Raw genomic sequence first — 19,663 nt, 5'->3', positions numbered from 1 at the left:
ACACAATTGATGGACGGAATGCAGAACAAATCAAAACATTCTCTCCCAGTCAAGAGATCTGGGTTAAATCCATCATTCTTTTGCTCACCATGCCACCCCAGATTAGACATGGCCATATGCAAATCAGTCTTGACCCTGTGCCTCATGGGAATAGTCCAGCCCGAACTGCCAAGCCAGGTCCTCCCTGGTCACCCCGAGTGGGAAGGGTATGCCCAGACGTGGGTCCCGTGCTCTCCATGCCACTGGAATCAAGCTATCCTGGCTGAATAGGGGTGAAACCCCGAAACCGGTCCTAGGATGCTTGTTTCCAGTCCAGGGAGGACCTGGCTTGGCAGTTCGGGCTGGACTATTCCCATGAGGCACAGGGTAAGACTGATTTGCATATGGCTGGGTTCAAACAGGAACGGTATGGTGAGCAAAAAAACGATGGATTTAGGCCCAGATCTCTGTACTGGGGTGAATGTATGACATTGTTCTGCATTCTGTCCATCAACTGTTGTTTTTGCTTTTGACACCCTCTTATGAACCTGTAGCTTGGTGCTACCCACGTATTAAAATCTATAGTTACATTCCAGAACATAAACTTCATATTCAGTTTTACAGTTGTACACCCCAAATATGGGTTGTCGTTTGTTCACAAAACGGAGTGACATATTCACTAGTAATCATCCCAAATGTACATGCTCTATATGAGCTGCAATTATAAAATCCATGCCGAGGGTGTAGCCAATTGCTTCTAGTCACTATTTCAGGATTGATCTTCACCAAAGCATTCCTCATGCATGGTGCCTTCCGGAAAGTAAGGGATGGCTGTTTGGGGAGTGTGGGTCCTAGAATGGGATTCCCCTGCACTATTGACCAACATCTGTTACACATAAACCTTATTTCTTTCTCCTATGTGCTGAATGTGAGAATAAATCTATCTTGGACGTTCTAACCACAATCAAACAGGAGAATCTCCCTGCTTTTCTGATCAGCCTTGTTAATGGCAATATCCAACACTTTCTTAGTGTAACCCCTCTGTAGAAATCTAGTAGTGATTTTTTCCTGCATAAAAGTAACATCAGCAGGGTGACAGCAATGCCTCCTCAAACAGAGCATCTCCCCATATGGAATGGTGTTCTTCAAATGCTTAAGGTGAAAACTGTTGTCATGTAATGTAGAGTTCTCTGCAGTGGACTGCCTGTGTAAACATGCCTCTACTTTATTGTCCTGGAGGTAGACCCTCAAGTCCAAAAACTCAACCTCCTGACTACTGATGTGCGCCACAAAATGTAGGTTGACTGTATTGTTATCAACAAATGCCATAGCAGTTTCAGATGTACTCTTCCATATGACAAACAAATTGTCAATATAACAAAGCCAACATACTACGTGATCCTTCCACAGATAGCCATGGTCGGCGATGGGCACCCGCTCCTCCCACCAGCCCATGTGTAAACATGCGTAACTGAGGGCGAAGCACTGCCCATTGCCGTTCCGTGCCTCAGATGGAACACCTCTCGGTTCAAATAGAAGAAGTTGATCTCCAGGGACCATTTGAGCATAGACAATAACATGCAATTATGAGAAGACATGCACAGTAATCTACTCTTCAAAAAATGCTCATCGGCACATAACCCATCTTGGTGATTAATACTGGTATACAGGGATGAACCATTGAGAGTCATTAAAAGATAGTCAGAATGCCAGAGAATTTCATAAATGTGTTTGAGAAAATCCCCAGTGTCTAAAATGAATAAAGAAAGGCTTCTCACAAAATCCTGCAAAAAAAATAATCTATGTACCAGGAGGTATTTTCAAATGTGCTTTATCATGCAGAAATTATAGGTCTGCCAGGAGGTCGAGTTTTATTCTTATGCACTTTTAGCAGAAGTTATAAATTAGCCAATTTAGGAAAATCATTTTTTTAAAACTGCCATTCCTCAACACATAAGAGTCCTTCAACTCACCATTTCTGTAAGTGATCTCGATATGTCAAGTCTACTGACCGTACAACGTCCCAACTACTCCTTTCATAGAATGTCACATCATTGAGTTGGTTGTATGCCTCTTGCAAATAATCTTGTCTCGACCAGAGGACAATACTGCCACCCTTATCGGAGCTACAAACTACAACTTGGTTCTGGCTTAGCAATTTCTTCATGAAGTTATGATACTGGACCAGTTGCAAGAGGTACTTCCTCCGTTTGCGCTGTGTGATATTGTTCAATTTTTTCACATTTTCCACAAGCTTGTCATTGAATACTTTGATAGCATCACGAAGCATGACAGGAATAAAGGTCGAACATGGTTTGAAAGAGGTTGATATACTGTTGGCAGCATCACAAGAAAGCTTATTGATCAGACTTTGCGTTGACATCCTTTGTTCTTTCAAAGAACTTTCCGCTTGTAAATCCCGCATGTCAAGTAATGCCTGCAGATAACCTACTTGCAGCTCAGCATGACAAAGGAATTTGGAATCGCTACATCCAATTTTTGGTTTTCATGTTTTAGCAGAGGGAATTTGGCAAATTTTAATTTCTGAATAAATTTGTAGATATCGATCCTTGTCTGAGCATAATTAAACATGCTCTACGGACAAAACAAGAGGCCTGGAGAGAAGTTGATTTTCAGCATCATTCAATTCTATACTGGATAGATAATTCACTGTATTGATGTTCATATTAGAGTTTGCAGTGTAGGTTATTGATTCCTTGACCAGTTCTTTTTATATACCTGTTTCTTTGATGCATCTTCTGCGACTCCTCCTACATTCGTGCCGCCTTTTGTTTCGCCTTTGTTTCCTTTAGCCCTCGTCTCTCTCGCTCTCAGGGTTTGTCAGCGATTTCTTCGTAAAAAAATTGAGCTCTTCCACAAGAGATAACTTCTTGGACCCCAACGACTGATCTCTGTGGATCCTTCCATCTTTCTTCCGAATTAGTTTAGATTTCCACTGCTGAGCTGGATTCATTCGCTAAGGCAGAGGCCCCCAGACCATCGTCTTGTTTAGAAGTTTAGTAGTACAATTGCTGTTAATAGTACGCTGCCTTTACTTCATGATATACATTACATATATATATATCAGGGCTTTAAGTGGGATGAAAAAGTGTGGAGTCTCTAAAAGGAGAGTGGAGTATTGGAGGAAGCTGGCTCTTATATACTATACCAAAGTGAGGTATAGTGTGCACGGAGTCCAGGGAGTCCCCAGAGGTATAGCAGAGGCTAAGTTAGGTAAGTACTAACAGCTCTCTTTGTGGTAGTGTGGTCGAGAAGTTAGGCTTATCCACATGGTATGTTAAGCCTTTATTGTATTCACTCAATCAAGACTGATGACACTCAGAGACAGATTCCAGACCAATTTGGGAAGTATTAAAAAATAAACCTGTATCTCATTTCTATCCCTAGATACTACACCTTAAGATCTCGCAATACAAGGTAAGACTTTATACTTTGCAGTTTAGTTCTATTTTCTCCTTAAAAACATCAGTTCAATACTTAAAACATTTTAGGCCCAAAAATCTCTTAACATGGGTTCCTATGGGATAAAAAGTGTTAGCGTTTTCTCAGGTAAATACACAACTTAAGAGTGGGAGTTTTGGGGGTTAGGACCAAGGTTACCCAAGGTCTAGCTGGGCACTCGAGTTGCATCACCAGCAGCACTGGGGCGGTCGGGTGCAGAGTGCCCAATATTAGTCATTGGGGCTAAGGGGGGGCCTTCGGTTAGGGACTGCTTATGAGCAGGCCAGTCGGGTGTGGGAGCAAAGATCCTGAGGTTAAGGGTAGCACTGCAGGGGCCAACGACCAGTACAGGAGCTGCACCACCAGCTGCACTGGGGTGGCCGGGTGCAGTGTGCAAAACGGACGTCGGGGACCCTGTGCTTTTCAAAGGAGACCTTTGGTTCTGTGAATTTGTGGCAGACTCAGGCAGGAGAGGTAAGTTTGGATCTCGGGGGTTGCCTGGACACCATCGGTTGGGCCACCCAAAGCTGTGGGCGTCGGGTGCAGGGTTGTCTTCTGGCGTCTGGTTTTCTTACCAGCTCAGGGCACGGTCGGGGGGACCCTTCAGGATGAGGCTGCAGGCATCATCTTGAGTATTGAGGGAGGACGGGGATCACCATATCCCAGGTCAGGATTGCTGGGGAGATCCCCTCGTGGTGTTGGACAACTCAAACTCGGGCCGTGGGTGTCGGGTGCAGGATCGCGGAGCCACCTGAATCCAGATTCTGGTCTTGAAGTCTTTGCTTGAGCAAATCCGGTGCACACAGGAGACAGAGTCTGTAAGGTGAGTGCAGGCCAGGTCATGGGGGGCTTTGGGGGGGCTGCTGACTACTGGACACGCCGGATTCTTCGCTGTAGGCAGGTCGGATTTGGGATAGGCATGTAGGACTGGGGCCAAAGCAGTAGGTGTCCTCTTCTTCCTGGGTCAGCACAGCTCTTCGGTCCTTCTTTCATCCTCGAATCTAAGGAGGCAAGGTTAAGGGTTGCCCCTAAATACTAGATTTAGGGGCGTTAAAGGGGTGTGCAGGTCGGGACCAATGGGTCCCTTCATTGGGGTGGGTACACCCCCTATTATGCCACCCTCCAGTGGGAGGGAGCATGAGCCTCTTCCTAATTGGCTTGATTCCCCCCATTTTCAAGATGGAGGGGACTGAGATGTGTGCTTCACCTCGCCCCCACCACCTGAGGGGCGGGGTTGGCAAAGGTAGGCACACCTCTCTTACTAGCTTGGTTTTCCCACCGATCCTCCCGCCCAAAGGGGGGGGGGGGCAGAACCAGTGGGAGACAGTTGCTGGGGCAAGCAAATGGCAGGGACAGCTTCCAAAGGCGGCAGGCCTTTGAAGCTTCCCCTTCGGGGACCCAGGCCATCCTGGGGGAGGAGGTTTGATACACCTGCTTCTGGATCCAGAGAGCGGAGGCTCTCTACCCAGGGGTCCAGAAACCTGTCTGGTTGTGGAAAATGATGGGCAGCCATGCTGGAACCACACCAGGGCTATTCGATTTTCAGGGGGCATCACGAAGAAGCCCTTTGAGTGCAGTTTACATTAGATCCCACCCTGGTATCAGTGTGGGTTTCATGTACTGAGAACTTTGCTACCAAACTTCCCAGATTTTGGTAAAGCTGTTATGGAGCTGTGGAATTCATATTGACCAACTCCCAGACCATATACTCTTTATGGCTTTATTACACTTACAGTGTATAAGAATGGACTTAGACACTGTAGGGGCACAGGGCTCTTGCCACTGTGCCCTCACTTGTGGGCTAGTGCATCCCGCTAGAGGGGTGACTTACCTAGGCCTCAGGCAGTGTGTTGTAGGTATGACACACAGGGATGTGTGCCATATCGACTCTCCACTTTTCTCTGCACCAAAACATGCAGCCTGCAGTAACAGTGTGTGGGTGTTAAGGTGCAGGGTCTCTAAGGGTGGCACAATAGGTGCTGAAACCATTAGAATCATTCCCTGGTCACAGTGCCCTTGGTACCCATGGTACCTTTTACAAGGGGTTTACCTGTGGCCAGGGATGAGTGAATTGTGGGTACAAAGGAACAGTGTTGGGAAAGAACACAGGGTTTTGGAACCAGATTGGCAGTGACCCAGGGTGCATCGTCAGGTTGCATCAGATGTCAGGCAAAAGGTGGGGGGTAACCATGCAAAAAAGGGCACTTTCCAACACCCCCCCCCCCCCACCGCACAAACGAAAGAGGAAGTTACTAACCTTTCCCAAGAGAATCTTCATTGTCTACATGGAAAACACAGGAAAGGCCATCTAAATTGGCATGGGAAGTCCCAGGTGCATGTTCCACTGTAAAGTCCATTCCCTGTAGGGATATGGACCACCTCTAAAGTTTTGGGTTTTCTCCTTTCTTCTGCATTAGTAAACTGTGAGGTCTGTGGTCAGTTTGAAGTAGAAAGTGAGTACCAAACAGGTATGGTCTCAGCTTCTTCAGGGACGAAACCACAGCAAAGGCATCCCTCTCAATGGCACTCCAACGCTGCTCCCTAGGGAGTATCCTTCAGGTTATGAAAGCAACAGGTTGGTCTTGTCCATCATCATTTGTCTGGGATAGGACCGCGATCCACAGCCCAGATGCATCAGTCCACACTATAAACTGCTTGGAGTACTGGAGCCTTGAGAATAGGTGCTGAGCACATTGCCTCTTTTAGGGTGTCAAAATCCATTTGGCAGCCAACTGTCCAGCTCACTTTCTTGCACATCTTGTTGGAGGAGAGTTCTGTAAGGGGAGTCACAATGGACCCATATCCCTTCACAAACCTTCTATAATACTGAGTAAAGCCAAGGAATGCCCTAACTTGGGTCTGGGTTGTTGGAGCTTCCCAATCCAGAATGGTCTGGATTTTGGGTTGAAGGGTTTGGACTTGGCATCCACCTACCAGGTGGCCCAACTATACAACAGTTCCCTGTCCTATCTGGCACTTGGATGCCTTGATAATCAGGCCTGCAGCTTGCAGGGCCTGTAAAAACGTCCCCAGGTGAATCAGGTGATCCTGCCAAGAAGAGCTAAACACAGCAATATCATCAAGATAAGTTGCACTAAAGCCTTCCAACCCAGCAAGAATTTGATTCACCAACTTTTGGAAGGTGGATGGGGCAGTCTTTAAACCAAAGGGCATCACAGTGAACTGGAAGTGTCCGTCATGTGTAGAGAAGGCTCTTTTCTTTTGCTCTAGGGGCCATGCCAATCTGCCAGTACCCTGCAGTCAAGTCCAATGAACTTAAGTATTTGGCAGCCCGCACATTATCTATCAATTCATCAACCCTGGGGATGGGGTGTGCATCTGTCGTGGTGAAAGCATTGAGGCTTCTGTAGTCCACACAAAACCTCATTTCCCTCTTACCACCCTGTGGATGAGGTTTTGGGGGCTAGGACCACTGGGTTTCTCCCAGGGACTCTCAGAAGGCTCAACTCCAGCATCTTGCGGACTTCAGCTTGATGCTTTCCTTGACTTGGTCAGACTGGCGATAGATTGTAGTCTTGACAGGCAAGCTGTTTCCTGTGTCAACATTATGAGCACACCAGGGTGTCTGACCAGGGGTTAAGGGAAAGAGCTGTGCATACTGTTGCAGAACCTGGAATCAACTTGCTGTTGGGCAGAGAGGGTGTCTGAGTGGACAACTCCATCCACTGACCCATCTTGGGTCCAGAAGAGGTCAGGGAGATGTTCACTCTCTATCTCCTGCGCCTCATCAGTAACCATCAGCATAGTTACATCCGCCCTGTCACACTAGAGTTCAAGGCAGTTCATGTGTATCACCCTTTTGGGGGTCCAGCTTGTGCCCAGGTCTAGCAAGTAGGTGACCCCACTCTTTTTTTCTAGAATAGGGTAAGGGCCACTCCATTTGTCCTAGAGGGCCCTTGGCACTACTGGCTCCAAAACCCACATGTGTTGCCCTGGTTGGAATTCTACCAGTGCAGCTTTTTGGCCATACCAGAGCTTCTGGAGTTCCTGGCTGGCCTCAAGGTATTTGGATGCTTTCTGCACGTACTCTGCCATCCTGGAAGACATAGTACATTGTCCACCACATATTGCTTTGGGGTCTCTCCCATCCTTACCACACAAGAGAGAGTAGTCTCCTTACAGAGTGGCCAAACAGATGGTCAAAGGGTTATCTTTATCTTTAGTTTGGCAGGATACAGAAGTGCGTAGGGTATCTCTGCTTGTCTCAAGATCCGTTTAACAGGCACTAACTCCCTCCTGGCCGCCTGGATTGCTAGAGTAAAGTCTGGGAACATGGAGATATTGTTTCCTTTGTAATTAATGGTTCCTCTTTCTCTGGCCAGGTGCAGGATTGAGTCCCGATCACAATAGTTCAGTAGGCGTGCCAGAATTGGTCTTGGTGTGGCTCCAATCGGAGGTTTCGGTCCTAGTAGTCTGTGGGCCCTCTCTACTATGAACATTGTGGAGAGCTACGGGCCGAACAGTTCGCGTAGCAGATCTTCAACAAATGATTCCATCTTGGAGATTGCTGTCGTTTCTGGAATACCACACACAGGTATGCCCCACAGCACTTACCGGCCTCGAGGCTCAGCTTGCTGCAGTCCTCGGTAGGCTTCAACCTTTTTCCGATGTTCGGCAACGCGGCGCGGCCGCCCTCGCGGTTCACTGCAGCGATCTCCCCATTGGAAGGGCTAGGTCAATCGCTCGCCCGCCCCCCCCCCCCAGACGCCGATGGGATAGGCCTATTACTCGCAGCCCACCTCAATGTCCGATGCAGTTGTTTTCCGCTATTTCTTACTTATGGGCCACAAGTCTTCTTCCTGCAAGGGTATTTTGTACTCAGCAGCGGCACCGGGTTTGCGCGCAGGACAGCCAGCTCCCTCCTACCTCGCAGTCAGGCCTGGGCCGCCTCAGTGTCTCGTCGTGTTTGCCCGGCAAATCCAGACGCCGTTCAGCCTTACACGCCTCAGCCGGTCCCTGCTTTCGTGGCATGTAAAGTGGCATGCTTAGTGAGCAGGTTTGGGCTCTCCGCCAACAGGGTGTTGAAGGATAGTTTTGCGGCCGGCAGAGCCCTTTCAACGAGCTGCCATCTTGCTGCTCGGCAAGCCACACCCCCCGAAAAATTACTTTTAACAGTGGCCAATGCAAGACCTTGCTAGACCAGAGATACAACAAACAAGCTTTTCTTGTAAAGGGTCAGTCTTGCAAATGCCTCATGAGCCCCCAGAGTTTGGCATAAATGGATTTTATGGAAGGGAAACTGGGAGCAAGGATGACATCCACTACTTTAGGTGGCAGATCAAACACAGTAAGTTGCGAGGGAGGCGTGGCCAAGGCATGCATTGAGTTGGCTTCTTGTTAGCTTGGCTCCGGCGCCTGTGGCCTGTAGTTCGGTGGTCCTTGGGAGGGTCCATAAGGCAGGAGGAGGCCCAGTCAAAGTTTTTACCTAATGGCAGCCAGGCATTCAGCTGGAGCGCGCACCACAATCGCACCGGCGGTGATCCACAACCGTGCCCAAGATGGAGGCGCAGCCGTGAACCACTAGCCACACCCGAGACAAGATGGGCCAGCCCCGGGAGAATTTGGAGTTACCCAGCAAGTTCCCGTGAGCGGGCCGCTCCCATGTGCATCAGGGAAACGGGGATCGAAGCAAACCCCAGGCTAGATGCCAGCACCTGTGTCCGCGCAGAGGTGGCAGCAAGGTCCGAAAGCCCATTAAGTATCTCGCAATGGAGAAGGGTCGACCCTGGGGAAACCGGGGCTAACCTGATGGGAGCCAGAGACTGGGCTCATTCACTGAGTGTTGTTTTAACATATACCTTTTTCTCTGAATTAGGGTAACTTTCTTGTGTTTTTTTCAACTCATTCACGGAGTGACAGGCTGACGGGGGAAAAAGGAGGCCCCATCTCAGAAGCCCGAACAATGACTGCGCCCAGGAGGGTGGTCTGGTTGGACCAATTAACATAACAGAGGTGGGAGCGAGGCGGCCTGGCGGGAACTCTGGATTTACCAGGGAGAGCTTGTGAAAAGACCCCCTCTTCCCGGAGTAGGATCAGCTGGGGAGTGCAGGGTACTTCAGCAGCTGTTAACACTTACAAGCGTGCTGCATAGAGGTGACTGAGGGCTGCGAACAGCGGATGAGGCAGCCAGATTAGACATTTAGGGGGTTGGTGGTGTGACAGGAACCCTGGGGGAGTCACAAAGAGAGGACAGCAGATGGGGTACCACAACGTGTGGTCGGACAAGCGGTGCTGAATAGAGCAACACACCAGTCGTTTACCCCTGCCTCAATTTAACAGTGAGGAGAACCGGAGGCATACAAAAAGGAGTAGGGCGGTGGAAGCGATTGGTGACTTTCGCGATGTGCCCTTTAGACACACTGGGCCTTTGAGAGGTACCAAGTGGTGGAGAACGATAACACGAAGGTAAGGAGGTGTGTGGTGGGGTGCTTGTGCCTGGGGAGCCACGTTGTGAGTGGAGGTGAGCCAGGAGAGACCGAAGAATTGACTTGGTCTCCCTACTACCTTCCCTCTCCCCCCACAAGCTGAGGGTTACGCCATATATCATGGACACAGTGGTGGCTCCGGTCGGTGGCGGCCCCTCCCCGTCATTCTTAATTAAAGGATCACTCTCCGAAGGTACTATGGAGGGGTCCGAACTCCTCCCATGTATAGCCCGCCGCCGTATGCCCTATCAACACTAGTAGAGCCTAGATCTCCAAGCGACTCAGGCGAGAATGGCCTTATGAAACATTTGGAAGGGAGAAATTGTCCCTAGCAGCGGCTACAGACTGTGTCTGGTCGAGAGACAACTACTGCATGGAATTGGATGGAAGTGCTTGTGACCTGGTCCCACCAAAAAGGTCTATACTAGAGCTACATCTCAGGAAACAATAGACCAGTCTTGCATGAATCTACGCTCTTGTGCGGTGGAGTCTGTTGATGACAGCCTCAAATAAAGTTCTTGAGTGGTGGCCTAGGAGGAAGCTGGAGCACACAACAGGACAGTGTCTGAGGGAGTGACTATGGTGAGACAAAAGGTGATCAAGGGTCCACTGCGCCTCCTGGAAGCTGAATGGGGATCAATGTCGAACTCACCAGCTTGAGATCTGGTGTCCCACACAGCCAGCATTCTAGCGGCTGTAAAAGACACAAAGAAAGCCCTGGAATGTAAAATCAATGCAGTGACTCAGGAGGTATACCTGCTTTGGAATCATCAAGAAAATTGGTTGATCGCGTGGCCAAGATGGAATCTACGCTGGCCCTTACACGATCAACAGTGTCAGAACACACCACCCGACTATAAACGCTGGTGCGTGAAGAGATCTGTTTGGACGAGAGGGTGGAGGATGCTGAGAGCTGCTACCGCCGTAACAATATTCAACTGGTGGGAGTCCCAGAATGGGCGGTGGACCAGAGTATGGACCTCTTCCTGAAGGAATGACTAGCATCGGTGGTGCTGGGGGGAACTTTTAAATGGTTTAGTGTAGAACGTGCACACAGGGTACTGGGTCGGCACCAACCCCTGGAGGGCCTGGAAGAGTGATTGTAGCATGACTGTTCAACTTACGAGTTCGAGAGGTAATCCTCCAGATGGCACACACACATTGCCCATGCATGGTGGAAGGACAACAAGTTAACATTCATTCGGACTATACAGTGCTTGTTCAAAGACTGAGAGACTCCTTCTTGAGGGTCAAACAACATTTGAGAAGCCTCGATGTCCGATATGCAATGCGGTTTCTGGTGAAATTGCGGATAATTGATAAGGAAAGTAAACACTTTTTCGTCACTTCAACAGAGGTCTGGGAATGGCTTGAATAGAAGGAATACCAACTACTGACTGAGAAGGGTGAGACCATTCAGTCCCAATCTTGGCAAGAAAAGCGGCAGAGAAGGGAGACTCTGACGAATGTCCAGGCGTAGTCCTAAAAAGCCACAGTGGTTGCTGACCTACAATGGGCTCCATGGCCAGAGATTCAAAACAGAAGAGTTACAGCTGTGATATTGGATGAGATCATTTAAAATGTGCATTTTCGAACACCGCCGGGGTACACCGGAGTCCAGAAAATAGATGGACATCATTGGCTGACGTGGGTCCTGATTCCGCAGATGGGGGGGGGGTCCCAAGACAGTGGCTCGTGGGATGGGACACCGCCCTGAGTTACAGTTGTGATATTGGATGAGATCATTTAAAATGTACATTTTCTAACACGGCCGGGGTACACTGGAGTCCACATTGGCCTATCTCATGTCTGCCTAGGAGAGAAGGGATCTGCTCAAGGCCAAGCCCTACCCGAAATAGGGAACCTGTATCTAGAGATTCCTCATGTTTGTGTTTTATTCAGCCAATGTACAAGGGCAACGGACATACCGTGAATTGGTGTGGTGGCCGGTTCAGGGACCACAGCACAGTAAAGTAGGGGGGGTGGTTATTTGGGATAACGTTCATTGTTTAATGGTTTGCGGTGATGTGGGCTCCCAACCCTTTGGGAGGGTTATTTACACCATGACGGGACACACAAGGATGGGTTACAATCACATGTAAGATGAAGCTTAACTCATTTAATCTGCTGAGTTGGAACGGGAATGGCCTAGGGAACAAGATAAAAAGGGGATTTGTGTTGAAAGCTCTGGATAGGTATGCCACGGACATGGTTTTCTTGCAGGAGACCCATTTAAAGGGCAATAAGGGGACACTATTGACTCGGGGAAAATACACTAGTCTTAGACAGCCAGGCTATTCCTCTAGCTCGAGTGAAGTAACAAACTTAATAAAGAGCTATGTGACTTTTCACATGAAAAAGAAGTGGAGGGATGAGCTAGGGCACTGTACGGCAGTTCTGGGCGAATGACTAGGAGAACAACTTGCTTTAGTCATTAATTTATGTCCCTCGAAGACTCCAAGTAGACACACTGATGTTTTTAGGCAAACCGCTTACCAAGCTACCGCAGGCTACCACAGTGGTTGAGGGTGATTTTAACATGGTGGTCAATATCATCTGGACAGAGCCCAGCATAGACAGACTCATCGGACTGGCCCCTGGAATCTGGACCACCTACTCCAGGCCTCGGGTATGAGGGATATCCGGAGAGTACTTCTTGGGGCCCATAGGTGTTACTCTTTTTATTTCGGGACACGATACATGCATTGACTTCTCCACTGCTATGGGAACCATCCATAGATTCATAGAAGTTGATTATAAAGCTAGACGGATCTCTGACCACTCTCCGCTTGCAGTGACGATGGACTCGCCCCATAGGCTGGGTCAGAGAGTAAGTGGAGAATGGCGACATGGAAACTTATAAAAGCAAACAAAGTGGTCAGATTGGCGGCAGCGACGACCCACTATTTTGAGGAATGCGAAGTCAGTGCAGGAAGCGGCCATAGTATGGAAGTCATATAAGGCCACCATTTGGGGTGATTATTGTCAGGGAAGTGGGAGACAGACGTAAACAGAAGGAACGTTGAATAGAAATAGAGAGGGACCTATTACACTTGGAGGATGAACACACACTACGCCCCTTGACTAAGGTGAAGGCATGCCTCCTTAGCAAGATGGAGGAATACCAGATGCAGTCAAAGTAGAATATATAAGGCAGCCAAATCTCCTCTACGCAGTGGGGGACAAAGCAAGAAAGATAATGGCATCCTGCATAAGATCGGCAGAGAGCGTGCTTGTGGCCAGAGAGTGTCTTTCCTGCATACACTATGGGAGTGCGTGCATATATGTAACAAAAAGGGGTACCCCTGAATTAATTTCCTAAATCAGGGAGAATAACTATGTGTGAATAAACTATTTAGGAAATGGATGTCAGAGTGGACCTAAACACAAATAGACACACTAAGACCAGAAAGAAGAAAATCCTATATTTTCACAATTTTATAAAGAAGAATAAATGACACACAGTTTTTAGTAATAATAAGGATACATCTATAATCTCGTATGTGGCCTATACATGATAAAACCAATACTTTTGTAACTGTTTAAGAGGCTAATCATACACACCTATCCATTCACACATGGACTAGGTTTGTTTAACATATATCAGAACATGATGTTGTTGATATAGAACCTGAATGTGTGTGCCAACAATAGATGATCTTTAACAAAGGACCAAATTAAATTTATCACAAGTGAAATAAACAGACATGGTCATGGCTATCATAATTCACGTCTACGCGCGTTTCGGCTCAACGCCTTCATCAGGTAGCCATGATGGTCTAGGAAAGTAATCTGTAAAGACAATATAAATGTAAGAATTGATACTGGTCATAGAAAGTACAGGACCTACTCAAATTCAAATACATTATTAAGACGTTATACAAAAGTAAAAAAATGTGTCACCGACAAGATCCTAAAATTCTCCCTTTACAATGAACAGGGAGAAAGAAAGAAAAGAGAAAAGTTTAGTGTGAAGATAAAAAACTGGTAAAAATAATAATGATATTCTAATACTGGATAAACCACTCCCAAAGGTTTTAAAAAAAATATATAATACCATAACGTGTAGAACAAACCAATGGAAAGAGAAAAGAACAGGCCCTTAAGTTGAGACACCAATGTGGTATATAAGAGAAGCATCCTGAAAGATTAATACAACTAAAAAATCTATGGGAGTGCTCCAGAATCCCGATGTTTTGGGAGGGTGTGAAAGTTTGGTTGGAAACAGTGATTGAGCTGGCAAGTGCATTTCAGGCTCCGCTGATGATGTTGGGGGTGTGGGGTCTTCACATATCATCTGTTATCAGAAGATCCTGGGGAATTCAGGATTTCTCTTAGTGAAACGAGAGATTGCACAGAAATGGGGGAATGCTATGAGCCCACAATTACAAGCTTGGACCAGGATATGGATAGTTGTTGCGGCTGGCTGGGAAATAGCTGTTTATGAGGGCCAAGGCTGCCTGAGGATGTTCATGAAGGTGTGGGGGGATGGACCACAGGGGAATAGGAAGGAAGTTAGAAATGGGGGTCTCTAGTCGACAGTGGCTGGCGCCGATGTCGAATAGTGACCCTTCTTCCTAAGTCAGAGTAACGGGGCTACACCCTTTGATAACCCCTGCTCAACCCTGTGGTAACGTAGCACGAGCAGACAGGCCTATCTCGGAGGCCTATCTCGGAGGCAGTGTGTGAAGCATTTAGGACCATATACAATAATGAAGGACAGACGCTACAAAATAGACACCACAAGCAATTATAAAAAATTGTTATCTTTATATAGACTAAACACGAAACTGAGAAATGCTCAAAGAACCACAATGCACGTAATTACAGATTCGTCTCAAGAGCGGTGAAAGCACTTGTGCGTGCGGGTGGAACGAACTTAGTTCGGGGCCGGGGTCTATGCGACCCAGTGATGCACAATGTACAAGGTACTTAGGATATAAAGGGGCATGGTGCACAGCTTCTCAGGGAAGGTGCGGGATGGCAGGTGGACCCACAGCGGCCACAGTTCTTGGGCGGTGGCGATCCGCAGCGTGCACTCACGATAATCCTGGGACGGGCGTGGAAGCGGCATCCAGCGGCGCACGCGGAAGTTGACAAGGCTCCCGATGTGGGACTAGCGTGGGCACTCAGCGGCGCAGCTCTTCAGCTGCAGCAGCCCACGATAGTGATAGCGATGATTGTTGTGGCAAAGTAAGGATGGGAACTCAGCGGCACAGCTTCTCGATGGCGGCAGCCCAAAACAATGATAGTAGGGACTCTTGTAGCAAAACCAATGCAGGCCTGCAGCGACCCAGCTCCTCGGCTGCAGCGTCCCACAGTGGCGGTGGTTCTGATTCTCGCAGTAGGGCAAATGCGGCACCCAGCGGCACAGCTTCTCAGCGGCAGCGGCCCACAATATCGACAACAAGGTTTTTCGTAGCAAGGCCAAGATAGGCACTCAGCAGCACAGCTCCTCGGGTGCAGCGACCCACAATGGCGTCAACAATGGATCTCGTAGCAAGGCCTATGCGGGGAATCAGCGGCACAGCTCTTCAGCTGCAGCGGCCCACAATGGCGATAGCAATCGTTTCCGTAGGCAAGGAAAAAATGCGAGCACTCAGCGGCACAGCTCCTCAGCTGCAGCAGCCCACAACGGCGATAGCAGTAGTTTCCGTAGACAAGGCAAATGCGGGCACTCAGCGGCACAGCTTCTCAACTGCAGCGGCTTACAATGGCGATAGCAATAGTTTCCGTAGACAAGGCAAATGCGGGCACTCAGCGGCACAGCTTCTCAACTGCAGCGGCCCACAATGGCGATGGCAATAGGTTCAGTATATAAGGCAAATGTGGGCACTCAGCGGCACAGCTTCTCAGCTGCAGCAGCCCACAATGGCGATAGCAGTAGTTTCCGTAGACAAGCATAAGCGGCATTCCCCACAGTAGATCTAGAGGCCTTGGAGTGCTCGAAAGAGGCCTCACCTGTGAGTAGGATTTCTCTCAATAGGAATCCGGGCTGCTGAGGAATGAAGTCTAATGTCCCTGAGACTTCGGCAGGGGGCAAGCTCAATTCGGGCCCTTGGGTAGTTGCTTCAGTGGATGGATGACAATTTCAAAGTCCTCTCCCTCTCGTTTACACGGCCAGAGGTTCGTCTTGGCATCCCAAAGTTACACACCACGAAGAGGTTTCAGCTCAGATCTTTATACCCCAAAAGGCTTTGTTCTTGAGAAAGTCACAAATCACTCGACCCGGCCAGAACCAGTTTGGTGTCGACTTGGGTCACTTTATTTACGAGGCTGCATCCTCCCTTCCAGGGAGAGGGGCCCACCAGACACCCAGCGGGAGGTGGAGCCATCATTCACCTTGCCAGGCACAGCCCTGCTCAGATCAAAGGGGTCACCCCTCCCCATTCTTCAACAGCAGATTGCTCCCTTCGACCCAGGTCGGCCTCAGCCTGCCCTGGCCTGCCCTGGCCCTCTAAACCAGACAACCAATACACATACCAGTGAAACACACAGAAAGACTTAGACAAAAAGATACCTACTTTCCAAAAGCGGCAGTTGCACCTGCAGAACGTAAAGACAATTACTACTACCAGATGCACGTTAATATTTGGAGTGGAAGCATACCAAATTCGACCTCCCTAGCATGTTCATGTTCCTCGGTACTACTAGGACTACACTGGTTCATCAGTTATTTTATAATGAGGAGCATTCGCGCTGTGTCACTGAATGGCAGTGGCACAGCACCCAGAACGTCTAACGCCAGCAACCATGAAGGAGACATAAACGACAAAAATGGAAGGGAGACCTACGCCAATGGTGCCAGGTCTAACAGTAACCATGAGATTGAGCTTTGGACCACTAACGGACAGTTGTCCATTGTAGGTAATAATGAGGTTGGATTTCCTGACAGTGCAACTGAACTGCCTCAATCTGTTGTCCTGATGTACGACATTATCATTTGTTGCACCTACAGTAAAAAAAGAGAATTCCAGTCATGGAGATCGGGGCGGGGGGGGGGGAATCACTGCATGTTTTTGCATATTACTTTATTATATGATTCTCAAGATCAAATATATTTTTGAAAAAACCACAGTCAGTTGTCACCATTCAATCTCCACATATGTAAGCATTCATTGTACAGCTTCATGAGGCGGAACCTGCCTTGTTTCTGAGACAGGAGGTCCACACAAAGTATTAGAGTAATCAGAGGGCAAATGCTTATGTCCAGAGAGTCGGGGTACCATACTCTCCTGGCCTAATACGGAGCCACTGAGATAACCTGGGTCTAGTTGTTCCTGATCTTTTTCAGACCTCTAGCAAAGACAAAGGGCAGGAAGGGATACAGGAGCAATGTATTTCATTTCAGCCAGAATGCATCCCCTAACAAGTGTCTTTTCAGTAACATCAACATGCTAATCAATCAACCCTGTGAGTTCTTAACATTGACAAAGATCTAGCTAGGGTTCTCCTCACTGTTGGAAAAAGCCCTGCGCCACCCCAGGATGTAGCTGCAAATCCTGCACTGCCAAACACTTCCTGCTCAGTTTGTCCACTCTAACATTCAGGAACCCTGTCAGGTGGTTGGCAATCAAGAAAATGCCATGATGTTCTAATCACCTCCGTAGGCGCAGAGTCTACTGACACAGGACCGCACTTCACCCTCTCCTTGATGGACGACAGGAAGGCCTTCAGAGCCAGACGAATGGCCCACAACTCCAGCAGACTGATGTAGAGCCAGCCAGAGACAGAGTTCCCTGATCTACACTTCCCCCAGATAGTGTCCATTCAGGAGGACAAGAGGCCAAAACGCCTCAGAGCTGCTCTCCCTATAATCCAGGATCGAGTCTGAAACATCTGGATCATAGCCCAGATGTCCTGCACGTGTTGTGTCAGAGCGAAAGCCCTGAACTCCACTGTGCCCAAGATTGCTTCAATTAAGGGTAGCCTCTATGACGGAGTCAGGTGGGACATTAGCCTGTTAACAGTGAACTCCAACAATGTGGTAAGACATTGTCCGGAGGGGATACATGAATGACTATGGTAAGCCGGACTTTAATAGCAGGTCATCCAGGTGTGGGAGTACTGATATCCTCAAAATCTGAAGATCACTTCAAGTCTGGGTGTGGGCGACCGGAAACAAACTCGTGGATTAGGGGACAGAGCAGGCCAGTAGGTTACTCGCCCATCAGCAGGCCCAGGCAAAAAAGGCCTGTCCCACTCCTACCGATTACACACGGACACCTCTGTTAATCACCAGAAATCCAGCGACCAGAAGCAGAGGCCATGGATCTCATTGTCACTCAAATAAAACGAGCCCTCCGCGTACGTGCATAAATGCTCATGTGCACTGATGCCTAAAAAGATCGAAAATACACCAGAGCTTTGCCTAGGGGTAACTCAGGGGAAGGATGTATACTCCCAAATCATGGAGGGGTATGCCCCCTTACAACAGTGTTTGTCTGTGTACTGCCAAGCCATCGTCTTTTCTGCTACAATTGGTCTGCAGGGAAGACAAGGCTCCAAAAAAATGCAAGATGCAAATAAAGATAAGAGAGCTTGTATGTAATTTCTTTTTGTATACTTTACATGACTAGGTGAAAATAGTGTCTAAAAATTCAATATATTAAATACAGAGATTGAAATTCTTTAACTTTACAAAAAAAAAAAAAACAGGTTTACCTGAGGATCTCCGATACCTCGCCAGTCGTTCGTGGTCTTAATAATACCTTGCTACAGCCTGCAATAAAAATAGGGCATTTTACTTTCCATATTCTAGCACTAATGAGCCAACAGACTATTTTATTCATTTTTACAGTGAAACGCTCTCAATTATTTATAATAACATTGTTAAAATGTTTACAATTTTACTGATTACAAAACAGGATGGCATCAAAGTACTGGAAAAGCTGTTTTTTCAGGCAAGCTCCTGCTCTTCGCATTAAGGCAGTCAATGAATTGATTTGATCTTGGATACATTATTGCAACTGGATATTTCAAATGATCACTTTAGGACTGATTATACCATAAAGAAGGATACTCTCCCGGGTGATAGTGAGCCCATCAAATCTGTATATCACAATATAGCATAACATGTAAGCAAGCTTCCTCGATGAAGTGTCTCGGACTTGGTTCATAGACGCGCATTGCGAGTACTTAGCCAGGCCAATCTCTGTCGAGAGCATGGCCAACACAGTTCTGGACATGCCAGGGGATAAGGCCCAGGCACCGAGGATTCACGACTGAGGTTTTACCTTAACATACGTAACTATGCATCTGTCATTGCACTGCACTTGCATCGATCATTTCAAGAAACAGTGGAGACAGACCACAACCCCAATAATGCATGAAGCAGGGCCAATAACCCTCCTTAGTGTGGTGCATACAGACCTCTGTGACTTATCAATACTGACAATATAATACTAGTTAAAATTCAGACATACAAAATGCACCTATGTACGCTTAATAGTGTGCTCCTCCATTGAACAATCAAGTTTCATCACAGGAGGGCAAGGGCTTACAACTTGAGAACACAGTTCTCAGTGTTGAAGAAGGTCCAGCCTGAGACTGAGGCAGTGGCATTGTTCCTGGATGCAGCCAAAGCTTTTTAGTCTATTGAATGGGAATGCTTTATTCGAAGCGCTTAAACAAACGGGATTAAGTCTATTTATTATCAAATGAATAAAACTACAATAAATGCAACCTGCCGCAAATTTATAGTTTAATAACCAGATATCTGCCCCCATAAAAATCACACGCGAAAGCAGGTAATAAAGCAGCATCCTACCCCCGCT

The 19,663-nt window shown here is 47.8% G+C and overlaps 1 protein-coding gene across 1 annotated transcript in view; it reads right to left on the bottom strand.

Moving 5' to 3' along the window:
* The window catches only part of D2HGDH (D-2-hydroxyglutarate dehydrogenase), a 595,031-nt gene that overhangs the window by 351,027 nt on the left and 224,341 nt on the right, over positions 1 to 19,663 (bottom strand). The window contains exon 3 of the mRNA XM_085634178.1: positions 18,552 to 18,609. Within this exon, the coding sequence (XP_085490304.1) occupies positions 18,552 to 18,609 (58 nt within the window). The remainder of the gene's footprint in view (positions 1 to 18,551; positions 18,610 to 19,663) is intronic.

The sequence above is a fragment of the Triturus cristatus genome, chromosome 11, assembly GCF_964204655.1.
Source record: "Triturus cristatus chromosome 11, aTriCri1.1, whole genome shotgun sequence".
Taxonomy (NCBI): Eukaryota; Metazoa; Chordata; class Amphibia; order Caudata; family Salamandridae; genus Triturus; species Triturus cristatus.
This window is presented reverse-complemented; position numbering and strand designations above follow the sequence as displayed.